Here is an 18954-nt window from a genome sequence, read left to right as displayed (position 1 = left end):
GTCAGGGAAAGCTACTTGGAAGAGGTGATGGTGGTGCTGTACCTAAAGAGACAGAAATGTTGGCCAAGTGAATATTTGGGGAAAAAGGTTCCAGGCAAAGCGAGCAGCCAGTGCAAAGGCCCTGAAGTGAGAAAAGGCTTCACATGAGGCCAGATGTCATGCATTTAATTATTTTTTTAAAAAATCATTAAATCGGCCAGACACAGTGGTTCACGCCTGTAATCCCAGCACTTTGGGAGGCCGAGGCGGGCGGATCACCTGAAGTCAGGAGTTCAAGACCAGCCTGACCAACATGGTGAAACACTCTCTATTTATAAAAATAAAATTATATATATATAAAAAGAAATCTAGCGTTCTGTGGGGCCCCTCTGGCAGGCTTTGTCCTGGAAAAGACCTTCAACAAACAAGCCCTGAACCCCCATGAGGCTGGCCACAGCAGGCCCAGACTTGGGGTAAAAGAACTGTGAGCAAGCTGCTTGACCTCTGGGCCTCAGTTTCCTCTGTCTTTAAAGTGAGGATAAAAATAATGCTTACCTCAGCTGGGCTCAGTGGCTCACGCCTCTAATCCCAAAACTTTGGGAGGCCGAGGCAGGCAGATCACAAGGTCAGGAGATCAAGACCATCCTGGCCAACATGATGAAACCCTGTCTCTACTAAAAATACAAAAATTAGCTGGGCGTGGTGGTGTGCACCTGTGATCCCAGCTACTTGGGAGGCTGAGGCAGAGGTTGCAAGTGAGCCGAGATCGCGCCACTGCACTCCAGCCTGGCGTCAGAGTGAGATTCCGTCTCAACAATAACAAAAAATATATATATATAATGATATGTACACACAATGGAATACTATTCGGCCCTAAAAAAGAATAAAATCGGTGGCCTCCCCTGCCCTAGCCTCTCGGACTCGCTCTACGGGGTCAGCCTCGCTCAGGCCTTGGCGGCGGCGGTGGCACCAGCGGTAACAGCAGCCCTGGCGCCCCGCGGCTACCCTCGGCCTCGCCCGCAGCACCGCCCACCCTTGGCAGCCCCAACGCCCGCCTAGGCCACGGCTGCAGCCCCTGGCTTCCTTGCCTAGGCGCCACCGGCTCCCAGCCCGCCCCCTATAGGCCCCCGCTAAAGGCGCTGCCGCTGCTGGCCGGCAGAGCCGCCATGCTGGCTTGGAGGAAGCCGGTGCTGCAGGTGCTCACCATCAACCCTGCCATCACCAAGGGCCTGTCCCCTACCAGCGAGGGTGCCTCCGAGGCAAACCTGGTGGACCTGCAGAAGAGGCTGAAGATGTTGCAACCTGACGAGCAGCAGAAGAGGAGGCTGGAAGCCTTCCTCACCCAGAAAGCCAAGGTTGGTGAACTCAAAGATGATTACTTCAAAAGGATCTCAGAGCTGGGCGTGGACAACAGCAGGGTGGTCACCAAAATCCAGCACAAACCCTCGGGACTCATCATGGCCAGGAAGCTGATCCACCTTGAAATCAAGCCAGCCATCTGGAACCAGATAATCTGCGAGCTGCAGGTCCTGCTCCAGTGCAACTTACCATACATCATGGGCTTCTACGGGGCCTTCTACAATGACGGGGAGATCAGCATCTGTATGGAGCACACGGATGGTGGCTCCCTGGACCAGGTGCTGAAAGAGGCCAAGAGGATTCCCGAGGAGATCCTGGGGAAAGTCATCACTGTGGTCCTCTGGGGCTTGGGGTACCTCTGAGAGAAGCACCAGAATCATGCACGAGATATGAAACCCTACAACATCCTGGTGAACTCCAGAGGGGAGATCAAGCTGTGCGACTTAGGGGTGAGCGGGTAGCTCATCGACTCCATAGCCAGCTCCTTCGTGGGCACGCGCTCCTACATGGCTCTGGAGCGGTTGCAGTGCATGCATTACTCCGTGCAGTAGGACATCTGGAGCATGGGCCTGTCCCTGGTGGATCCGTCCTTTGGAACGTACCCCATCCCTCCCACTCGACACCAAGGCCAGCCTGTGGTCAACGGGGCAGGAGAGCCTCATAGCATCTTGCCTCGGCCAAGATCCCCCAGGCGCCTCATCAGAGGTCATGGGATGGACAGTCAGCCCGCCATGGCCATGTTCGAACTGCTGGACTATATTGTGAACGAGCCACCTCCTAAGCTGCCCAATGTTGTGTTCACCTTGGACTTCCAGGAGTTTGTCAATAAATACCCCACTAAGAACCGAGCGGAGTGGGTGGACCTGAAGATGCTCACGAACCACGCTTTCATCAAGCGGTCTGAGGTGGAAGAAGTGGATTTTGCCAGCTGGTTGTGTAAAACCCTGCGGCTGAAGCAGCCCGGCACACCCACACACACGCTCACCGTCGCATGACAGTGGCCAAGCTCCCCACGTCCCACTGGTGACCTGCCCACCATCCCTGTCCACGCCCCACCCTTCCAGCTGAGGACAGGCTTGTGCCTCCACCCACCCTCCTGCTTCACCCCTGCGGAGAGCACCGTGGCCCGCAACTGCGTATGCAGGAACCGGGGTATTCTCTCCTGCCTGTCCAGCCAGGGTGCCTCCGGCTCCGGGGACAGGTGACGCTGCTGTGTGTAGTCTCAGAGACTGCTTCCTTAGAAAACAAAACAGGGAGAGAAAAAGCAAGAAAAAAAAGGAATAAAATCATGTCTTTTGCGGCAACATGGATGGAACTGAAGGCCATTAATTTAAGCAAAACAACTCAGAAACAGACAAATACTGAATCTTTTCACTTGTAAGTGCGAGCTAAATAATGTGTACACATGAACATAGCATGTGAAATGATAAACAATGAGACTTAGAAGGGTAGGGAGATGAGAAGGAAGTAGATGATGAGAAATAACTTAATGATTACAATGTGCATTATTTAGGCTATGGATGCAGTAAAAAGCCTGACTTCGTCACTAAACAATGTATCCGTGTTACAAAATTACACTTGTGGCAGGGCACTGTGGCTGATGCCTGCAATCCCAGCACTTTGGAAGGCCAATGTACATTATTCAGATGATGGATACAGTAAAATCCTTGATTTCACCACTGCACAATGTATCCGTGTAACAAAATTACATTTGTGGCCTGGCATGGTGGCTCATGCCTTTAATCCCAGCACTTTGGGAGACCAATGTACATTATTCAGATGATGGATACAGTAAAATACCTGACTTCACCACTACATAATGTATCCATGTAACAAAATTACACTTGTGGCAGGGCGCTATGCCTTATGCCTTTAATCCTAACACTTTGGAAGACCGATGTACATTATTCAGATGATGGATATGGTAAAATCCTTGATTTCACCACTGCACAATGTATCCGTGTAACAAAATTACACTTGTGGCCAGGGATGGTGGCTCACAGTTATAATCCCAGCACTTTGGGAGACCAAGGCGGGTGGATCACTGGAGGCCAGGAGTTTGAGACCAGCCTGGCCAACATAGTGAAACCCCATCTCTACTAAACAAAAATTAGCCGGGCATAGTGGTGCACGCCTGTAATCTCAGCTACTCGGAAGTCTTGAGATACGAGAATCACTTGAACCGGGGAGGTGGAGGTTGCGGTGAGCCAAGATCACACCACTGCACTCCAGCTTGGGCGACAGAGTGAGACCCTGTCTCAAATAAAAAAAAAAAATTATACTTGTACCCAATAAATTTATACAAAACAATTAAGTGCTTCTGAGACCTGGCTAAACGGCCTGCGTTCTGGTTCCACATGTAGGTTGGCTTGTGTAAACTCATTAAAGTGTTCACCCTGGTCTGTGTACTCTTCCGTATGTGTGTTATACTCCAATATGAGGTTTACATTACAATAGGTCAAACGTGTGAAGCTTGTAATGAATGAAAACCTTATATTGGCCCCAGCATTGGGCAAGGCAGTATATGCAGTAGTCATTAAATTAATGCTGAATGAACAGACAAATGGCTGGGAGTGGGACATGGTAGCAATAGGATGACCTCTTAACTTTTGAGGTCTCCTGAAAAAGTGCTAGTCCAGAACGATTCACTTTTCAAATGAGTGGGAGACACCCACCCCAAGACCACTTACTCAAGGTTTTGCAGACCAGTTTAAGAAACTGCCGAAGGTCATGTAATTTAGTAAATGGCAGAGCCTGAATATGAGTCCAGGTAGTTGGACTCCAGAATCCAGGCTTTTGCCCATTACTTTGTAGTGTTTGGGGACGCCACTGGCCACAGATCCCTTTATCTTCCCCTCAGATCTAGACAGAGGTCCTGTCTTAAATCACTCTTGTGGGTTGGACAGGTCTCCTGAACACCTGGGAGTGGGAGAGCCCTGCTGCCTGAGGAGACTGCTGGGGGGCCGGTGGTGTGGGGCGGGGGTATGTGAGGATCAGCATCTGACTCTGCTCGAGAAGGGGATGCACAGTGGAACTTAGGCTCCTGTCTGTCCCACTCAGGGCAAGCTGGGGCTCATGGAACCTCAGACCAGTCATTCACTTCTCCAATGATCTCACAGCTGGACTGGCAGGCAGACAGATTATGTGTTTGGTTAACTGTACAATCATTTGGTTGACCATAGAACTCATGGAGTGACAGGGAGAGGGAGCAATTTAAGGAAGTGATAGTAGGGTTTCCTGAATATCTAACTGAATGACAGCCCGCCTAGGACTTGCTGGGGCTGGTGGCCTGACAGTGGAAAAGACAGGCAGCCTCCTGAGGACCTTGCAGGCTGGCTGACTGATGACCTGTGGTGCTACTGCCTGCCTGGCTGGCCAGATGTTGTGAATGACTATTGTCAGGAATCACAGCTGGCCTGGGGCTATGTCTGGATGTTATACTGTCTGGCACTGTGTAAAGGAGGGCCACCTGGGGAAATTCCAGTCTGACTGATCAACAGGCTCTGTGGCTGCTTGCTAGGCAACTGTATCTAGTGATCGACTGTCTACACTGCTCGAATCACAGCATGCTGGAGGACCTGGCTGGGTGCTCTGACTGACTGATCACCTGACAGACGGTACGGTCAGTCGGATGTTGCTCGAGAATGACTGACAATGTGATGAGGGGCGGATTGAACGAGTCACAGGCCAGCTGGCCAGCAGCAAAACGCGCGTAGCTGTCTGACTCGATGGCTGTACGTGGTTATGGACTGTCTGCCCTGATAGAATCTCAGCTTCAACGCATCAGAGGAGACTGATTGACCAATGGTCGGGATGCATCGCCTGAGAAATGACAGACTGGCTGACCCACTGCTGACAGGTGGTGTGGAGGCTTAATCGTACCTCTAGTTGCTGTGACTATTTGCTTTGAGAGCCTAGCTGGGTGTTGTGACTGATCGTGGTGTGAATGAGAAATAATCTGACGGAAAGACGTGACCAACTGATAGTGACTGCCGGACAGGGCTGTATTAGATGATGACAATGACAGCTTGTCCCGACCTTAATCAGAGTCCGCCTGGGGGCATGGCTGGATGCTGCAGTCTATGAGAGGATTTCCCCAGGGAGAATTGCAGCTGGTCCCAGGGCTACGGTGGGTGGAGGACTAATTGATCTGCTGACAATGAGAGGACAGGACGGTCTTAGGGAATGACAAGGCTGGCTGGCTAACAGAGCTGCCTGCCTCCAGGGAGTCGCAGATGGCCCGAGGGCACAAATGGAAGCAGGCGTTGACTGCCCGGCAGTGTAGATGGGGGGGCCAAAGGTCTGACTACGCACTTGTCGGGGGCGACTGCCTGAGCGGTTGGATGTAGCGCTAGTCCACCTGGGAGCCCTGGCCAGCTTGGAGTTAAAATGTAATGACGAGCTGACTGACGGTGATAATGAGGATTATGACAGAACTGAAGAGCCACTGTGACTGGCTGACAACGTGATTGGCTAGCAGTGTGACAGACAGACCGGCGCACGGGCAGGGCCTCGGGCAACTTCAGTTACTGCCGCTGCCGCTGCCGCTGCCGCCCAGACGCACTCTGGGAAAGCGCTGCGAGCACCCACCTCCGGGACCGAGCCGGGCGACGGGGAGGGGTTCGGTCACGGCTCTCCGGTTGGTCCGCGCGGGTGCTGCGAGCCGCGAGCCGCGGCCAATAGGCTGCCCGTTCCCGGCCACGCCCGCGCGAGCTATCTTCTCGCGAGGCCGGCTAGGCCCGAATGTCGTGGGGAAAGATGGCGGAAAATTTAAAAGGTGAAGCAGTGGAGGCAGAGGCACGGGCCCGCTGGCCGGGCCGGGTGGGCTGGAGGGGTGGCGTTGCCGGCTCGGGGCCCTGGCATCCGAGGCCCCGGCGCCGGGAGCCGGAAGCTCAGCGCGGAAAGGATGGGGCTCGGGGAGCGCGGGCCTGGTGCGCGAGGCTGGGCGGGGCTCAGGGGAGGGGGCGCGCGCCTCTGAACGCGGCGGGTCCGGGGCTAAGTGGGGACGTGGGAGGGGGGCGCGCGCCGCAAATCGCAACTGGACCTGCGCGCGCACGCGCGGGGGCTTATCTGGGAGGCGCGCCCGCGCGCGGGAAAATCGGCCCCCGGTGACCGTTACCCATTCGGTGTCCACGCGAGACGCCGGAAGGGGAGGGAAGAGAAGGGGGACAGACCCCCCCTTTCAGAGTGCGGGGACACAGAAGTCTTCAGGGGGAGCGTATCTCCTCTCAGCGTGATGGGGGAAGGGTTTGGAATAGAGGATCCCCCAGAAGAGGGAAATGGGGCCTTCCCAATAGGAGAGCTGGACTCCCCCATGTATAGGGAAAGAGGGGTGACTCAGTATGTTGGGGGGCTCCTCTGTGTGACGAAAGCCGCAGGGAGGATGGGTTTCACAAGTTGTGGAACCTCTGAGGGGTAGGAGAGTCCACCTGTGGCCATTTCGGAGCCAGCAGCTGGAGGTGTTAGTTGGGATCACTTCAGTGGGGTTTCAAATGCAAGTGAAGGAAGGGGTTTGCGAGGAGAGGCTGTAGGGAGAGGAAAGCGTGGGCACATGCGGGCTCAGTCTCCACTTGGTCTTGTCTAAGTGGGGGGCGGGTAGGGCTTGCACGCGAAATAATTTTGAAAAGGTCTTGTTACGTTTTTAGGTTGACATCTAGAGTTTAAGTGTGATTTTCGCAGTGGGAGGCAGAAAATATTAAACATTTTAAAAAGACGAAATAGGATGAAGACTGACTGCCCTTGGAATATTTTGAGACGTGATTTGATAAAATGGCTTCTAAAGCATATTGATTAAGAATGTGCCTTGAATCAGAAAGAAATCTGGTTTTTAAAATCCGTGTGTCTTACAAAATTTTGGCAGCCCCAGAAATATACCAGGTATATTTAAAAGAATCAATGTCACTAACCTGTACTGCTTTCCATATAAATTCAGACCATAACCCTTTGGACGAGTTTTACTTTTTACAGGAAGATGGATGAAACGGAAAGTCAAAATGCAGCAGGAAAAAATATACCTTGTGGATTTAAGGCACTCAGATTGATCATTTAAGGAGCCTTCCTGTATTGTACTATCATTCCACAATCTCTTGCTTGTAATTACAAAATCCAAAAAGCCCTGAAAACTGAAATCCTTTTCTTAAATTTGGCACCATTTATGGCAAAAGTAGATTATAAAGTGGAACTATTCTGTGAGGCTATTTTACATCTTTTTTTCTCCTATTTAATGTGGGAAATTCATAGTTTTGCTGCAGGATGATTAATGCATTTGATTATAGCTTGATGTCCCCTGGCCATGCTGGGGGTGTTAGGTGATGTATGGGATATCCTAGAAATAGTCTTGTAAAATTCAAAAAACTTTGAATTCCAAAACACATCTGGCACAGGAGTTTGAGATAAGGGATTAAGGACCAGTCTTTCCAGTTACGCCTTTGTTTGGTGCCCTGGAGCTTTTAATCTTGTCCCCGTACCCGCCCCTCCTCGGGGCATTGCATCCTACTGAGATGGGGGGTTGTTCTCTTTCTTTTGCAAAGTGGAGAGAAGGGTGATCAGGTCCTGAACCCAAGGCAGGTTTGCAGCCAGTTTTAGGAATAACAGAGGGAGTTTGAAGCTCTGGGAACAGATTCCTTTAGGACAACATGTTGCAAACCCCACTTAGAGGTCTGCTGTTCCAGGGGCAGCCTTGGGCAGTGAGCATTAGGGTTCAAAGCACATTTCTGTTGTAGAACAGTCTCAGCATTGGGGAAGACCTGTGGATTAAATTTCCCTGACTCTTAGGCAGTCTTTGGGATGTCCCAGGGAGGATTTGGGGTCCCCTTTGACTCCTGACCTGGTCAGGCTACCCAGTAATAGTTCATTTTGTGCCCCTTGATCCAGGCTGTAGTGTGTGTTGCAAGTCTTCTTGGAATCAGCTGCAGGACCTGTGCCGCCTGGCCAAGCTCTCCTGCCCTGCCCTTGGTGTCTCTAAGAGGAACCTCTGTGACTTTGAAGTCGAATACCTGTGCGATTATAAGAAGATCCGAGTGAGTCTGGGGTGACCATGGTCTGGGAGGGGACAGGTCACATGGAAGTTAGTGTCCTGCTCTCTTGTCCTCAACTATCCACATCTGTTTCCAAAGGGAATTTTCTCCTCTGACCCTGAAAAAATAGGATGAATAGACCCTTTTATCCCTATGATACAGACAAGCTACTAAGCAGCTTTCTGATGGGGGCAGGAGCAGGATGAATTCCCAAGTAAATCTCTTCCCATCTCCCTAGGAATACAAAGTAATTGCAAAGATTGAGATGCTGAGCCCTGGAGTGGAAATGTCGATAGCTAACAGCTATTGAGCACTTTCAGTGTGCCAGGCACTTCCTCTCAGAAACTCATTTAATCCCCCTAACAACTGTGAAATGGGGACAGCTATTACTGGAAGAGGGAGTGGCAGGATGGTTAGGAGAACAAACTGGAGTCAGCATGCTTGGGTTCTAGTCCTGGTTGTGTTAACCCAGGCTACCTACCCAAACCCTCAGTACTTCATTTTCCTTATTGTAAAAGTGGGATGACTAGTAGCATCTACCTCATGTTGATTTGTGAAGATTCAGTTAGTAATTCAGTTAATAATACATGTAAGCTGCCTAGAACAGGCAAGGACTTGTCAGGGTCCAGGTGAGCCACAATGGTGGCAGTGATGGTTTGTCACTGGATGTATTTTGAAGGTGGGGCTAACAGGATGTGCAGAGGGTGGATGTGGGGAGTGTGAGCAAAAGAGGAGACAAGGATGACTCCAGGAGTTCGGGTCTGAACAGCTAGGAGGAAGCTGATGATGGGGAAGACCAAGGAGGGGAGTAGGTTTGGGAGATTAATTAAAAGTTGGAACAGTTTGGACAGACAATAAGGAGGACAGGAGGATTTGAACCTAGTAATCCTCACCCTAGAGCCCCTATTTTTTAACCACCGCATGAAGTCATTCCAGAAAAGGGGTGGGGTGAGGTAGGTGTTACCCATCAGCTTTGGGATGGAAGCCTCATGAAGGCTGTTCCAAGGATCTCACCACTTATGGTACCCCGTCCCCCTACCCACCCCCAACAGGAACAGGAATATTACCTGGTGAAATGGCGTGGATATCCAGACTCAGAGAGCACCTGGGAGCCACGGCAAAATCTCAAGTGTGTGCGCATCCTCAAGCAGTTCCACAAGGACTTAGAGAGGGAGCTGCTTCGGCGGCACCACCGGTCAAAGACCCCCCGGCACCTGGACCCAAGCTTGGCCAACTACCTAGTGCAGAAGGCCAAGCAGAGGCGGGCGCTCCGTCGCTGGGAGCAGGAGCTCAATGCCAAGCGCAGCCATCTGGGACGTATCACCGTAGAGAATGAGGTGGACCTGGACGGCCCCCCGCGGGCCTTCGTGTACATCAATGAGTACCGTGTTGGTGAGGGCATCACCCTCAACCAGGTGGCTGTGGGCTGTGAGTGCCAGGACTGTCTGTGGGCACCCACCGGAGGCTGCTGCCCGGGGGCGTCACTGCACAAGTTTGCCTACAATGACCAGGGCCAGGTGCGGCTTCGAGCCGGGCTGCCCATCTACGAGTGCAACTCCCGCTGCCGCTGTGGCTATGACTGCCCGAATCGTGTGGTACAGAAGGGCATTCGATATGACCTCTGCATCTTCCGCACGGATGACGGGCGCGGCTGGGGCGTCCGCACTCTGGAGAAGATTCGTAAGAACAGCTTCGTCATGGAGTACGTGGGAGAGGTAGGGAGACGGGACTGGGTGTGTGTGTGCAGCTCTTCACAGCGTGTGTACCCAGTTCTCCTCACTGTGTGCCTGACACTCCCTGCTTTCCCTATGGGAAAGCCTGGGAGACTGATCTGAGTGTCATAGGGACATCAGGCAGGGGCTAGTATTCTAAGCTGGTAGACACTAGCATGGCCATGCTGGTGGTTACAGGAACACTGAAATACTTCTGCACTGGGTTGGCTTTATCAGGGTACTTAGCAAAGAAGAAAAGTAGGAGCTGAGATCCAGGCAGCCTTAGCATTCCTTGTAACAGGACATGTGGTCTGGCATAGGGCTGCATCACCTGGAAAGGCACTTCCTCTTCTCATTTCATAAGGGCCCATCTTATCACCAAGCAGTGTCTGCCTGAGGAGCATTGTTTTACCAGTCTGCACAGAAGGAACGCAGTCTGGAGTAGGATAAGACAGGCCTTGGACAGAGGTTGCCTAACTCCTTTAGACTTTCAGGACACTGGAGAAAGGCCGAGTGTATTAGATAAGCCAGCCATTGTAACAACAACCACCTCATCTTAGTGGCTTTGCACATTCCAAGTTTGCTTGCTCATGGAGCAGTCCATTATGGGTATCTGGGTGGGTATCCTTTCACACGGCAACTGGGACACCTAGGCTTTTTCCCTTCTGTGCCTTTGCTGTGCCTTGAAGCCTCAGAGTCACCACTAGATCCTCAGCATTGCCTGGCAGGCGGGCCAAGTGGGAGATAGAAGGGGCCCATGCTAGTGGGCCAGGCCTAGATGCAGTGCTCATCACTTCTGCCCATGCTCCACTGGCTGGAACTGAGTCACTGGCCTTACCTCCATGCAAGGGAGGCAGTGGGATGTGTTTTAGCCACATGTCCAGCTGCACAAGGCTAAAGCACAGCCATAACTAGCAAGTAGATAGCTAGCAAGTATCTACAACAGAAAAATGTCACACTCTTAAGATGGGATGCAGTTGGCATTTGGGATGAGACGATTCTTTGTTATGTTGAACTGTCTCATGCATTGGTGGACATTTAGCATCCCTGGACCTTGACCATTTAAATCCATGAGTGTGCCCTGTCATAATGACAACCCCAGATACCTCTATATATTTCCATAAGTCCCTTAGGGGTGTGATATGGTTGGAAAGTGACAGAAACTGGCCTGAGGAACACTCACCTGAGGATGTCCACACTGTAGCACTGATACTGATAACAAGGAGAGGCTCCTACTCTGAGAAACTGTAAAGTAGAGAGGGTCACATCCCAGAGAGACAGAGACAATCTTGGACAGAGCAATCTACACCACAGAGAATCCTGATAGTCTGGGTGAGGAGACAGCCACAGCCTGTCCAGACAACCCTGCTGGCCTGCTAGCGGAAATGTCCACACACCACAGGACATGGCCATCTGGAAGGAGGAGGGTGGAGGTGTCCACACCATAAGGGCTCCTGACAGTGGGATGGGGAGGGAGTCCTGATAATCTGCAGGAAGTTCACGTCCCACAGTGATCCCAGTGACCTGGAGGAAGAGCTTGTGCTCTCCACACTCTAGAGGACCTGGTCCTTAGGAAGTGTCCACACTCACGCCGTCATGACAGTCAGAAAAAAGAAGTGTCCTCACCCTACAGGGATCCACACAGCCTGGAGATCTAGTCTATACCCTAAGGCACCCTGACAGTGTCAGGGGAAGTGTCCATTCCCTCCGTGTCCTGACACTCCGGAGGAAGTGTCCAGAGTTTGAAGGAACCCAAACTGTCTGGAGGAGGACATGTCCAGACCCCATAGGACCCCGACAGTCCACCGTCCTAGAGACTGCACAGAGCAGGAAATATCTCAGCCTCGCTGTACTGGTGTCTGGAGGAAACACTGTCTACCACACAGGGTCCTGATAGTCGAGGAGGAAGAGTCTACACCCCACGGGCAGCCTCAGAGCCTCCTGGGCCTGAGACTTTTCTGGATGCTCTTCCTTAGTATCTTTCATCTTCTACCCTGGAAACATCAGGGTTTCCAGGGATTCTGTCATCCCTGTCCTCACCCTTCCTGCTCTCCACACATTCTTGCTACATTATTTCCTGGCTGCCCTCGCACCCTCAGACCCGTGGGTCCTCCTGATGGTGACACAGGCCTCTGGAAAGAGCCAAACTCATCTTTCCACATCCCCCTCTGAAGAGACAGCATAGCAGATGGTTAGGAGGGTGGACTCTGGATCCTGACTGCCCGAGGCTAAATTCCAGCTCCACTACTCATCAGCAGTCACTTAACCTCTGTGCCTCCATTTATTAATCTGCAAAATGGGAACAATAATAGCACTCACCTCATATACTTGTTACAAAAATTAAATGAGTTACTATGCATCAAGCACTTGAACAGTATTCAGTACACGGTAAGTTTTATATAAACCTTAGCCAACACAGTCCAAACTTCAGCAAATCCAAAATGTCTGGAAGACCAAGTTTTTTGTAACCTATCTGGTTAAAAGACCCAGCCTGACAGGATAGGGTCCTATTTGTAGTCCTTATTTATCCTACTTGGGGTGAATAGTCATACATTTTGTTGCAGCAGTTCTACTTTACTTGATTCTGTAGTGCTGTCCCAGATGCTGCCAGGGTGTTAATGGAATTGAGGGCCTATCCCCTGTGTCTGCACACCATGCTATCTATTATCCTTCTTCAGCTGGTACATGGACTGACAGTCTATACCAAGAGCTCCCTCCACAGGAGCTGCCCTTCCCTCCTTTGCAGCCTCCCACGTCGATCAGAACTTTCATGTTTCTGCAGAACATTCTCATCCTCACCCAAGAGACAATGCCAGCCTCTCCTATCCTATCCTATCCATTCTAAAACAGGCATCTTCTTCCTACTTTAACGTCTCTGAAATGAAGATGTCTTAATTTAATTAAATCATGGTGTATCATTTATAATAGCAGTTTTTCCTTTCTTGGTAAAGGGCACGTAAAATAAGGGTGTGACTTACGTTTATGAGTGGTCCTCATAACCACCCCTAACATTGCTCACTGTCCTATCAGAAACAGGAACACCTTTAACGTCCATGAAATCATGTGGATCTTTACAACGGCCCCTGTCATGTTGGGATTTTGTCACTGTCATTCCCATTCTGCAGATGACAAAACTGAGGCCAAGAGAGGTGGAGTAACTTGCTTAGAATCACCGAAGTAGTACAATGGATAAAAAAATAAAGGCTCGGCTGGGCGCGGGTGGCTCACGCCTGTAATCCTAGCACTTTGGGAGGCCAAGGTGGGTGGATCACCTGAGGTCAGGAGTTCAAGACCAGCCTGGCCATCATGGTGAAACCCCATCTTTAAAAAAAATAAATAAATAAAATAAATGCCCAAATAATGTCTAAAACTGGTGCCCTGCCAGGCTGTAGCTTTTTTTTTTTTTTTGGCTGAGGAAACAAGCACAGAGAACATTCAGGATCTCAGGATCCCATATCCAGGAGGGGGCAGAGCAGCAGCTGACTCCAAGTCTTCTAGTTCCCATTCACGTCAGCACCCACTCGGACCTGCCAGCTTATAGCCTATCAGTCTTTTCCAATTATTCTGGAGAGCTGCTAGGGAGCAGAGACTGGCCGATCAGTTCCCAAGCTTTCAGGGTTGAGCAATCAATAGAGAATGGGATTGAAAAGAAGACTAGAAGGAACCAGGAAGCATGTGTGCCCTGGAGGACCTGCAGTATGACTCACTCCTGGTGAGACTGGGAGAGCAGGTAGTGGCAGAACAGGCATGAAGATGGAGACCAGGGAGGATGTGGGCACTCCTCCTGGCTTGAGGGGGGACTACAGTGAAAAAGATGGCTCATATCCCATCCACTAGGCCCATGAGCCTGGGAGAGGCTGACCTTTGATCCCAGGGCTTAATCAGATAAGTGGCCAGCTTTTGAGGTAGGGGAGGAACAGTAAGCTTGGAAGGTTGCCCAGAGAAGTCCCATCTGTTTGAGCTGATGCCACAAGGAAGACTGCGTGTTCTTCAGGAGGTGAAGGGAGACTGAGCTTGACATATTCCACCCTCATGTTATGGCCCTTAGGAGAGAGTCCCCACTCTTCCACCAGGTGGTAAAGCCCTTTTATGATCTGCAACTTGCTTTAGAGACTCTGTCACCTCTCCATTCCCTCTTAAACCCTAAGCACCAGGTTTCCTGATCACAATCTTACACTGTGGTTGTCTGAATCTGTCTGTGACCAGACTTTGACCCCTTGAGGGCAGCGACCAATCCTGGTTCCTGTGACCCCTACCCAGCTGTGACCCCTGGAATGGGGACTGGGCCTGGTCCCTGTATTTCCCTAATCAGACCGTGAGCCCTGTGTGCTGGGACTGGGCACAAGGAAGTCCTCAATAAAAACCCACCAAATGGATGAGTAAACAAACAAAAACAGGGTGCAGGGGAGCCAGGTTCCTCAAGGAACAGAGCAGGAGCACAAGGCAGTGGGCAGTGTGGCCCAAGGGGGGTAAATCTTGGTTTTCTCAAGGCATTGTTAGTTAGCCTTTGGCATGGAGCACAGGCTTGAGGGGACAGCGAGGGAGGACACCAGTGTGGCCATCCTAGCTAAGGAGATGGATTCCCAAGTCAGAAGGGCATGGTCACCAGCCCACATGAGGGTAAGCAAGAATGGAGGCCTGACGGGGGTCTCTGGAGAAGGGAGGGGAAGGAAGAAGAGGAGTGGCGGGGGAGTGCTGGGGCTGCCTGGAGGGCCACCATTTGGACAGAGGACAAGCTGCTAAGCCAGGAAGCAGAATCAAAGTAAATAGCAGTCCCCATGTGTCTCCTATGTGCTGTGCACTGTCCTTGGCTGAGGTACAGTGGGACATCTGCCCAGGGAAGGGCCTGCTCAGCTACACTTGGGGATTGTTAGGAGGCTGCCATTGCTGGTCTTGGGAAAGAGGGACCGTGGGGCTGGAGAGGAGAGATTTGTTGGGGTGGGGTGGAGAGTCCGGTGACAGTATTTGGGAGGCAAGGACAAGCTGGGGCTAGGACAGTGGCGAAGCTTCCCATTTCCTAGGACAGACAGGGACACAGCTGGGAAGGAGGTACTTGCTGCTGTCTGAAGCACCAGTAGGCACTGTGTGGCCCTGGGCTGAGGGAGGGCTTCTCTCACTGTGCTCTCCCTTCATCTTTCCTCCCTCTTTGCTGCTGTCTCTGAAGTATGTGGCCTCTTCCTCTTTCTGGCTCTCTGGACCTGGACCTCCCTGCAGGGTCCTGTACGGGCTCAGGCTCCCTTGCCTGGGTCAGTCAGTGTCTCCCCGTGGCACCCTGGGTTGCTTTCTTGCCCTTGCTTTGGTCTCTCCTGACCACCCTCCTGCTCCATCTCAGGGTGCTGGAGGCTCCAGGGGTTCTAGGGCACCTCTTGCTGGGTGGCGGCAGGAGGTGCTTGCTTGGCCCCAGTTGGGTCCTGCAGCCAGCCCAGCCTGCGCTCACCGCCAGGGATTCCTCCTGCCAGCCAGAGGCCTGAGGCTGGCTGGGCGGTGGCCAGCTGAGGCCCAGACCCTCAAGAAGGGCTGACAGACCCTCTGCGTCGCTGCCCGTGTGTGTCCATAGGCAGGGGCGCCTCCTGCTCCCTGTCCTTCAGGGGTCAGGAGCAGTGCCAGCTTTCCTGAGCCTTCACAGCCAATCTCCCCTCACCCTCCCCTAATCCTTTTCCCTAGATTATTACCTCAGAGGAGGCGGAGCGGCGGGGCCAGATCTACGACCGCCAGGGCGCCACCTACCTCTTTGACCTGGACTACGTGGAGGACGTGTACACCGTGGATGCCGCCTACTACGGCAACATCTCCCATTTTGTCAACCACAGTGTGGGTACCCCCGGCAGGTGGGCAGGGGGTCGAGAGGGGCAGGCTGGGGCCCCTCCTTACTCTTCCAACTGTTCTTTCTCGCCCAGTGTGACCCCAACCTGCAGGTGTACAACGTCTTCATAGACAACCTTGACGAGCGGCTGCCCCGCATCGCTTTCTTTGCCACAAAAACCATCCGGGCAGGCGAGGAGCTCACCTTTGATTACAACATGCAAGGTGGGGGTGGCAAGGGACCGGGGGCAGGGGCGCACAGTGACTTGGGACACAAGGATCCCTCCTGAAGGCACACCAGTCACTCAGAGAACCAAGGAAAATTCTGTAGCGGGAGCTTTAAGATGCTCTTCCTGACTCCCAGTCTCCCATTCAGACTACTAGACCTCTACCTACCCCTCGGGTCCCCTCATTCCCAGACCCTGAACCCTAACCCTGAGGCATTCATACCAACTTCTCCCAAGATTCCCAAGACACTTCTCCCAAGTGTCAGGAGAGTTAAGACACTCCTGACTCCAGTCTTGACTGAGTTTGCCTCATCCCCCAGCCCCTCCTCACTCCTAGCTCCCTTTGGCCTTCTTCATCCCAAGCCTCTGGACACCTTTGTGGCCTCCAGCCAGTCCCCTCCTTGATAAGTTAGCCACCTCTGAGACTCTCAAGGGCAGGTCATTGGAAGGGGAATTCAGATATACCTCTGGATGCCCAGGTAGCCCACTATTCCTGCCCCCCCACCTAAAATTACCCTCCTGGTTCCCTGATGGCCCCTGCCTCCCCCAGCATTCCTTGACCCCTGGCCTGAACAACCTCCAGTGCTGAGCCCTGGCCCCAGCCCCAAACCACCAACCCCAAGATCTCCTCCCAACTCAAATCCCAGAGTTGCTTCCAGCCCCTAAGATCCTTGGTCTCATGGTAAAAAGGGTAGTGGGACCCTTCATCCAGGCCTTCTAACAAGTCCCCTGCCTCCCTCCCTGCCCTCCTCCCTCCTTCCGTCTCCCCCTCCCTCCCTACCTCCTTCCCTTCTCTCCTCCCTGGCTGTGACTCCACAGTGGACCCCGTGGACATGGAAAGCACCCGCATGGACTCCAACTTTGGCCTGGCTGGGCTCCCTGGCTCCCCTAAGAAGCGGGTCCGTATTGAATGCAAGTGTGGGACTGAGTCCTGCCGCAAATACCTCTTCTAGCCCTTAGAAGTCTGAGGCCAGACTGACCGAGAGGGCCTGAAGCTACCCGCAGCTCCCCCACTGCTACCCTCCTGTTGAGAGTGACTGCTAGGGCCTCGCCTGCCTCTACCTGCCCCCACCTGCTCCCATCTGCTCTACATTCAGGGCTGCAGCCGTGGTGAGGACTGACTCCAGGAGTTGCCTTTCCCTGTCCCAGCCCCATCTGTGGGTTGCACTTACAAACCCCTACCCACCTTCAGGAGTAATTTCTCAACATCAAGACTGTCGTTGGAATTCATGGCCTATTAAGGAGGTCCAAGGGGTGAGTCCCAGCCCAGCCCAAGAATATGTTTTGCACCTGCTTCTGCCTAGAGCTTGAGGGGTCTGCTGCAGGCCTCCTCCCTACTCCCCCAAAGGTATGGGGAAGCAACCCCAGGGCAGGCAGACATCAGAGCCCAGAGTGCCCAGCCCAACATGAAGCTGGTTCCCTGACCACAGACACTTTGTACTAGTGAAAGAAAGGGAGTCCCTGGGCTACAGGCTGAGGCTGATTTCTGCTCGTGCTTACAGTGCTGGCTAGTATTGGCCCTAAGAGCTGTAGGGGCTCTTCTTCAGGGTTGTATATCTAAGAAGTGGGTATCCATGGCCCACTGAGCAGTGAGAGGAAGACACTGCAGAGCTGGCCAGCCCTGGAGGTGGGTTGGGACCAAGCTCTGCCTTTACGGAGTACAGAGAAGGTACCTGGGGCTCTTGGGAGCTCTGCGAGTACTGGGGGCCGTAACCTGAGGTGTCATGACCGCTGACACCACTCAGAGCTGAAACCAAGATCTAGATAGTCCGTAGATAGCACTTAGGACAAGAATGTGCATTGATGAGGTGCCAGGCATGGGGTAGAGCACCTGGTCCACGTGGATTGTCTCAGGGAAGCCTTGAAAACCACAGAGGTGGATCCCAGGAAAGGGCCCATGTGGCAGAAGGCAAAGTACAGGCCAAGAATTGGGGGTGGGGGAGATGGCTTCCCCACTAAGGGATGGTGAGGCGAGAGGGAAGCCCTTGCTGCCTGCCAACCCCAGACCCCAGCCCTTTGTGCTCACCCTGGGTCCACTAGTCTGAAAAGTCACCTGCCTACAAATGTACAAAAGGCAAAGGTTCTGATGGCTGCCTCGCTCCTTGCTCCCCCACCCCATGAGGTCTTCTCTAGGAAGCCCTTCCTGACTACCTGCGCCCAGAGTGCCCCTACGTGAGACTGTATGCCCTGCTATCAGATGCCAGATCTATGTGTCTATCTGTGTGTCCATCCCGCTGGCCCCCCAGACTAGCCTCCAGGTATGAACTGAATCTGATTCTCCTCTTGTACACCCCTCAACCTTACGCAGCCTGGAGTGGGCATCAATAAAATGAACTGTCAACTGAATAAACCAAGGTGTAAGGTGCTTGTGTGGGTGAGGTTGAGGGGATAGAGACTGGAAGCTGGGTTTGCCAAGTAACATGTTCCTCAAACCTCAGCCATTTGACTCTAATCCTCACAATTTCAGCACCCACAGCATATCACACCATCATCTATATAACATCTTGACCTAAAATAAGTTTGCTTTATACTTAAACTTTAAAATGCATTTAAGACTGGGTGTTGTGGCTCAAATCTATAATCCCAGCACTTTGGGAGGCTGAGGCGGGTGGATTGCTTGACGTCAGAAGTTCAAGACCAGCGTGGGCAACGTGGTGAAACCCTGTCTCTGCTAAAAATACAAAAATTGGCTAGGCATGGTGGCATATGAGGCTGAGATGGGAAGATCACTTGAGCCTCGGAGGCGGAGGCTGCAGTAAGCAGAGATCTCACCACTGCACTCCAGTATGGGTGACAGAGCCAGACCCTGTCTCCAAAAAATGCACTTAAGTTGACTGGTTTAGACTGGCCATAACTGGT

General features: G+C 52.4%; 1 protein-coding gene and 1 pseudogene across 3 annotated transcripts; both read left to right on the top strand.

Annotated features, from left to right (window-relative positions):
- Positions 1–1145: 1145 nt before the first annotated feature.
- Positions 1146–2333, top strand: LOC105730396 (dual specificity mitogen-activated protein kinase kinase 2-like; annotated as a pseudogene).
- Positions 2334–4992: 2659 nt separating this feature from the next.
- SUV39H1 (SUV39H1 histone lysine methyltransferase) lies at positions 4993–18434 on the top strand. Of its 3 annotated transcripts, XM_012471663.2 has the most exons (7): positions 4993–5197; positions 8212–8357; positions 9407–10069; positions 15731–15877; positions 15964–16093; positions 16915–16994; positions 17193–18434. In XM_012471663.2, exons 1-7 carry the CDS (start codon positions 5143–5145, stop codon positions 17214–17216), a joined length of 1245 nt encoding a protein of 414 aa, XP_012327086.1. In that variant the 5' UTR covers positions 4993–5142; the 3' UTR covers positions 17217–18434. The 3 variants fall into 3 exon arrangements, with proteins under 3 accessions (XP_012327086.1, XP_012327084.1, XP_012327085.1); XM_012471661.2 differs by having other exon boundaries at positions 16915–18434; XM_012471662.2 differs by lacking the exon at positions 4993–5197 and adding an exon at positions 6056–6115 and having other exon boundaries at positions 16915–18434.
- Positions 18435–18954: the final 520 nt, after the last annotated feature.

The sequence above is a fragment of the Aotus nancymaae genome, unplaced genomic scaffold, assembly GCF_030222135.1.
Source record: "Aotus nancymaae isolate 86718 unplaced genomic scaffold, 86718_ANA_hifiasm-v0.15.2.pri h1tg000058l, whole genome shotgun sequence".
NCBI lineage: Eukaryota > Metazoa > Chordata > Mammalia > Primates > Aotidae > Aotus > Aotus nancymaae.
The sequence above is the reverse complement of the archived record's forward strand: the minus strand, read 5'-3'. Positions and strand labels throughout refer to the sequence as shown.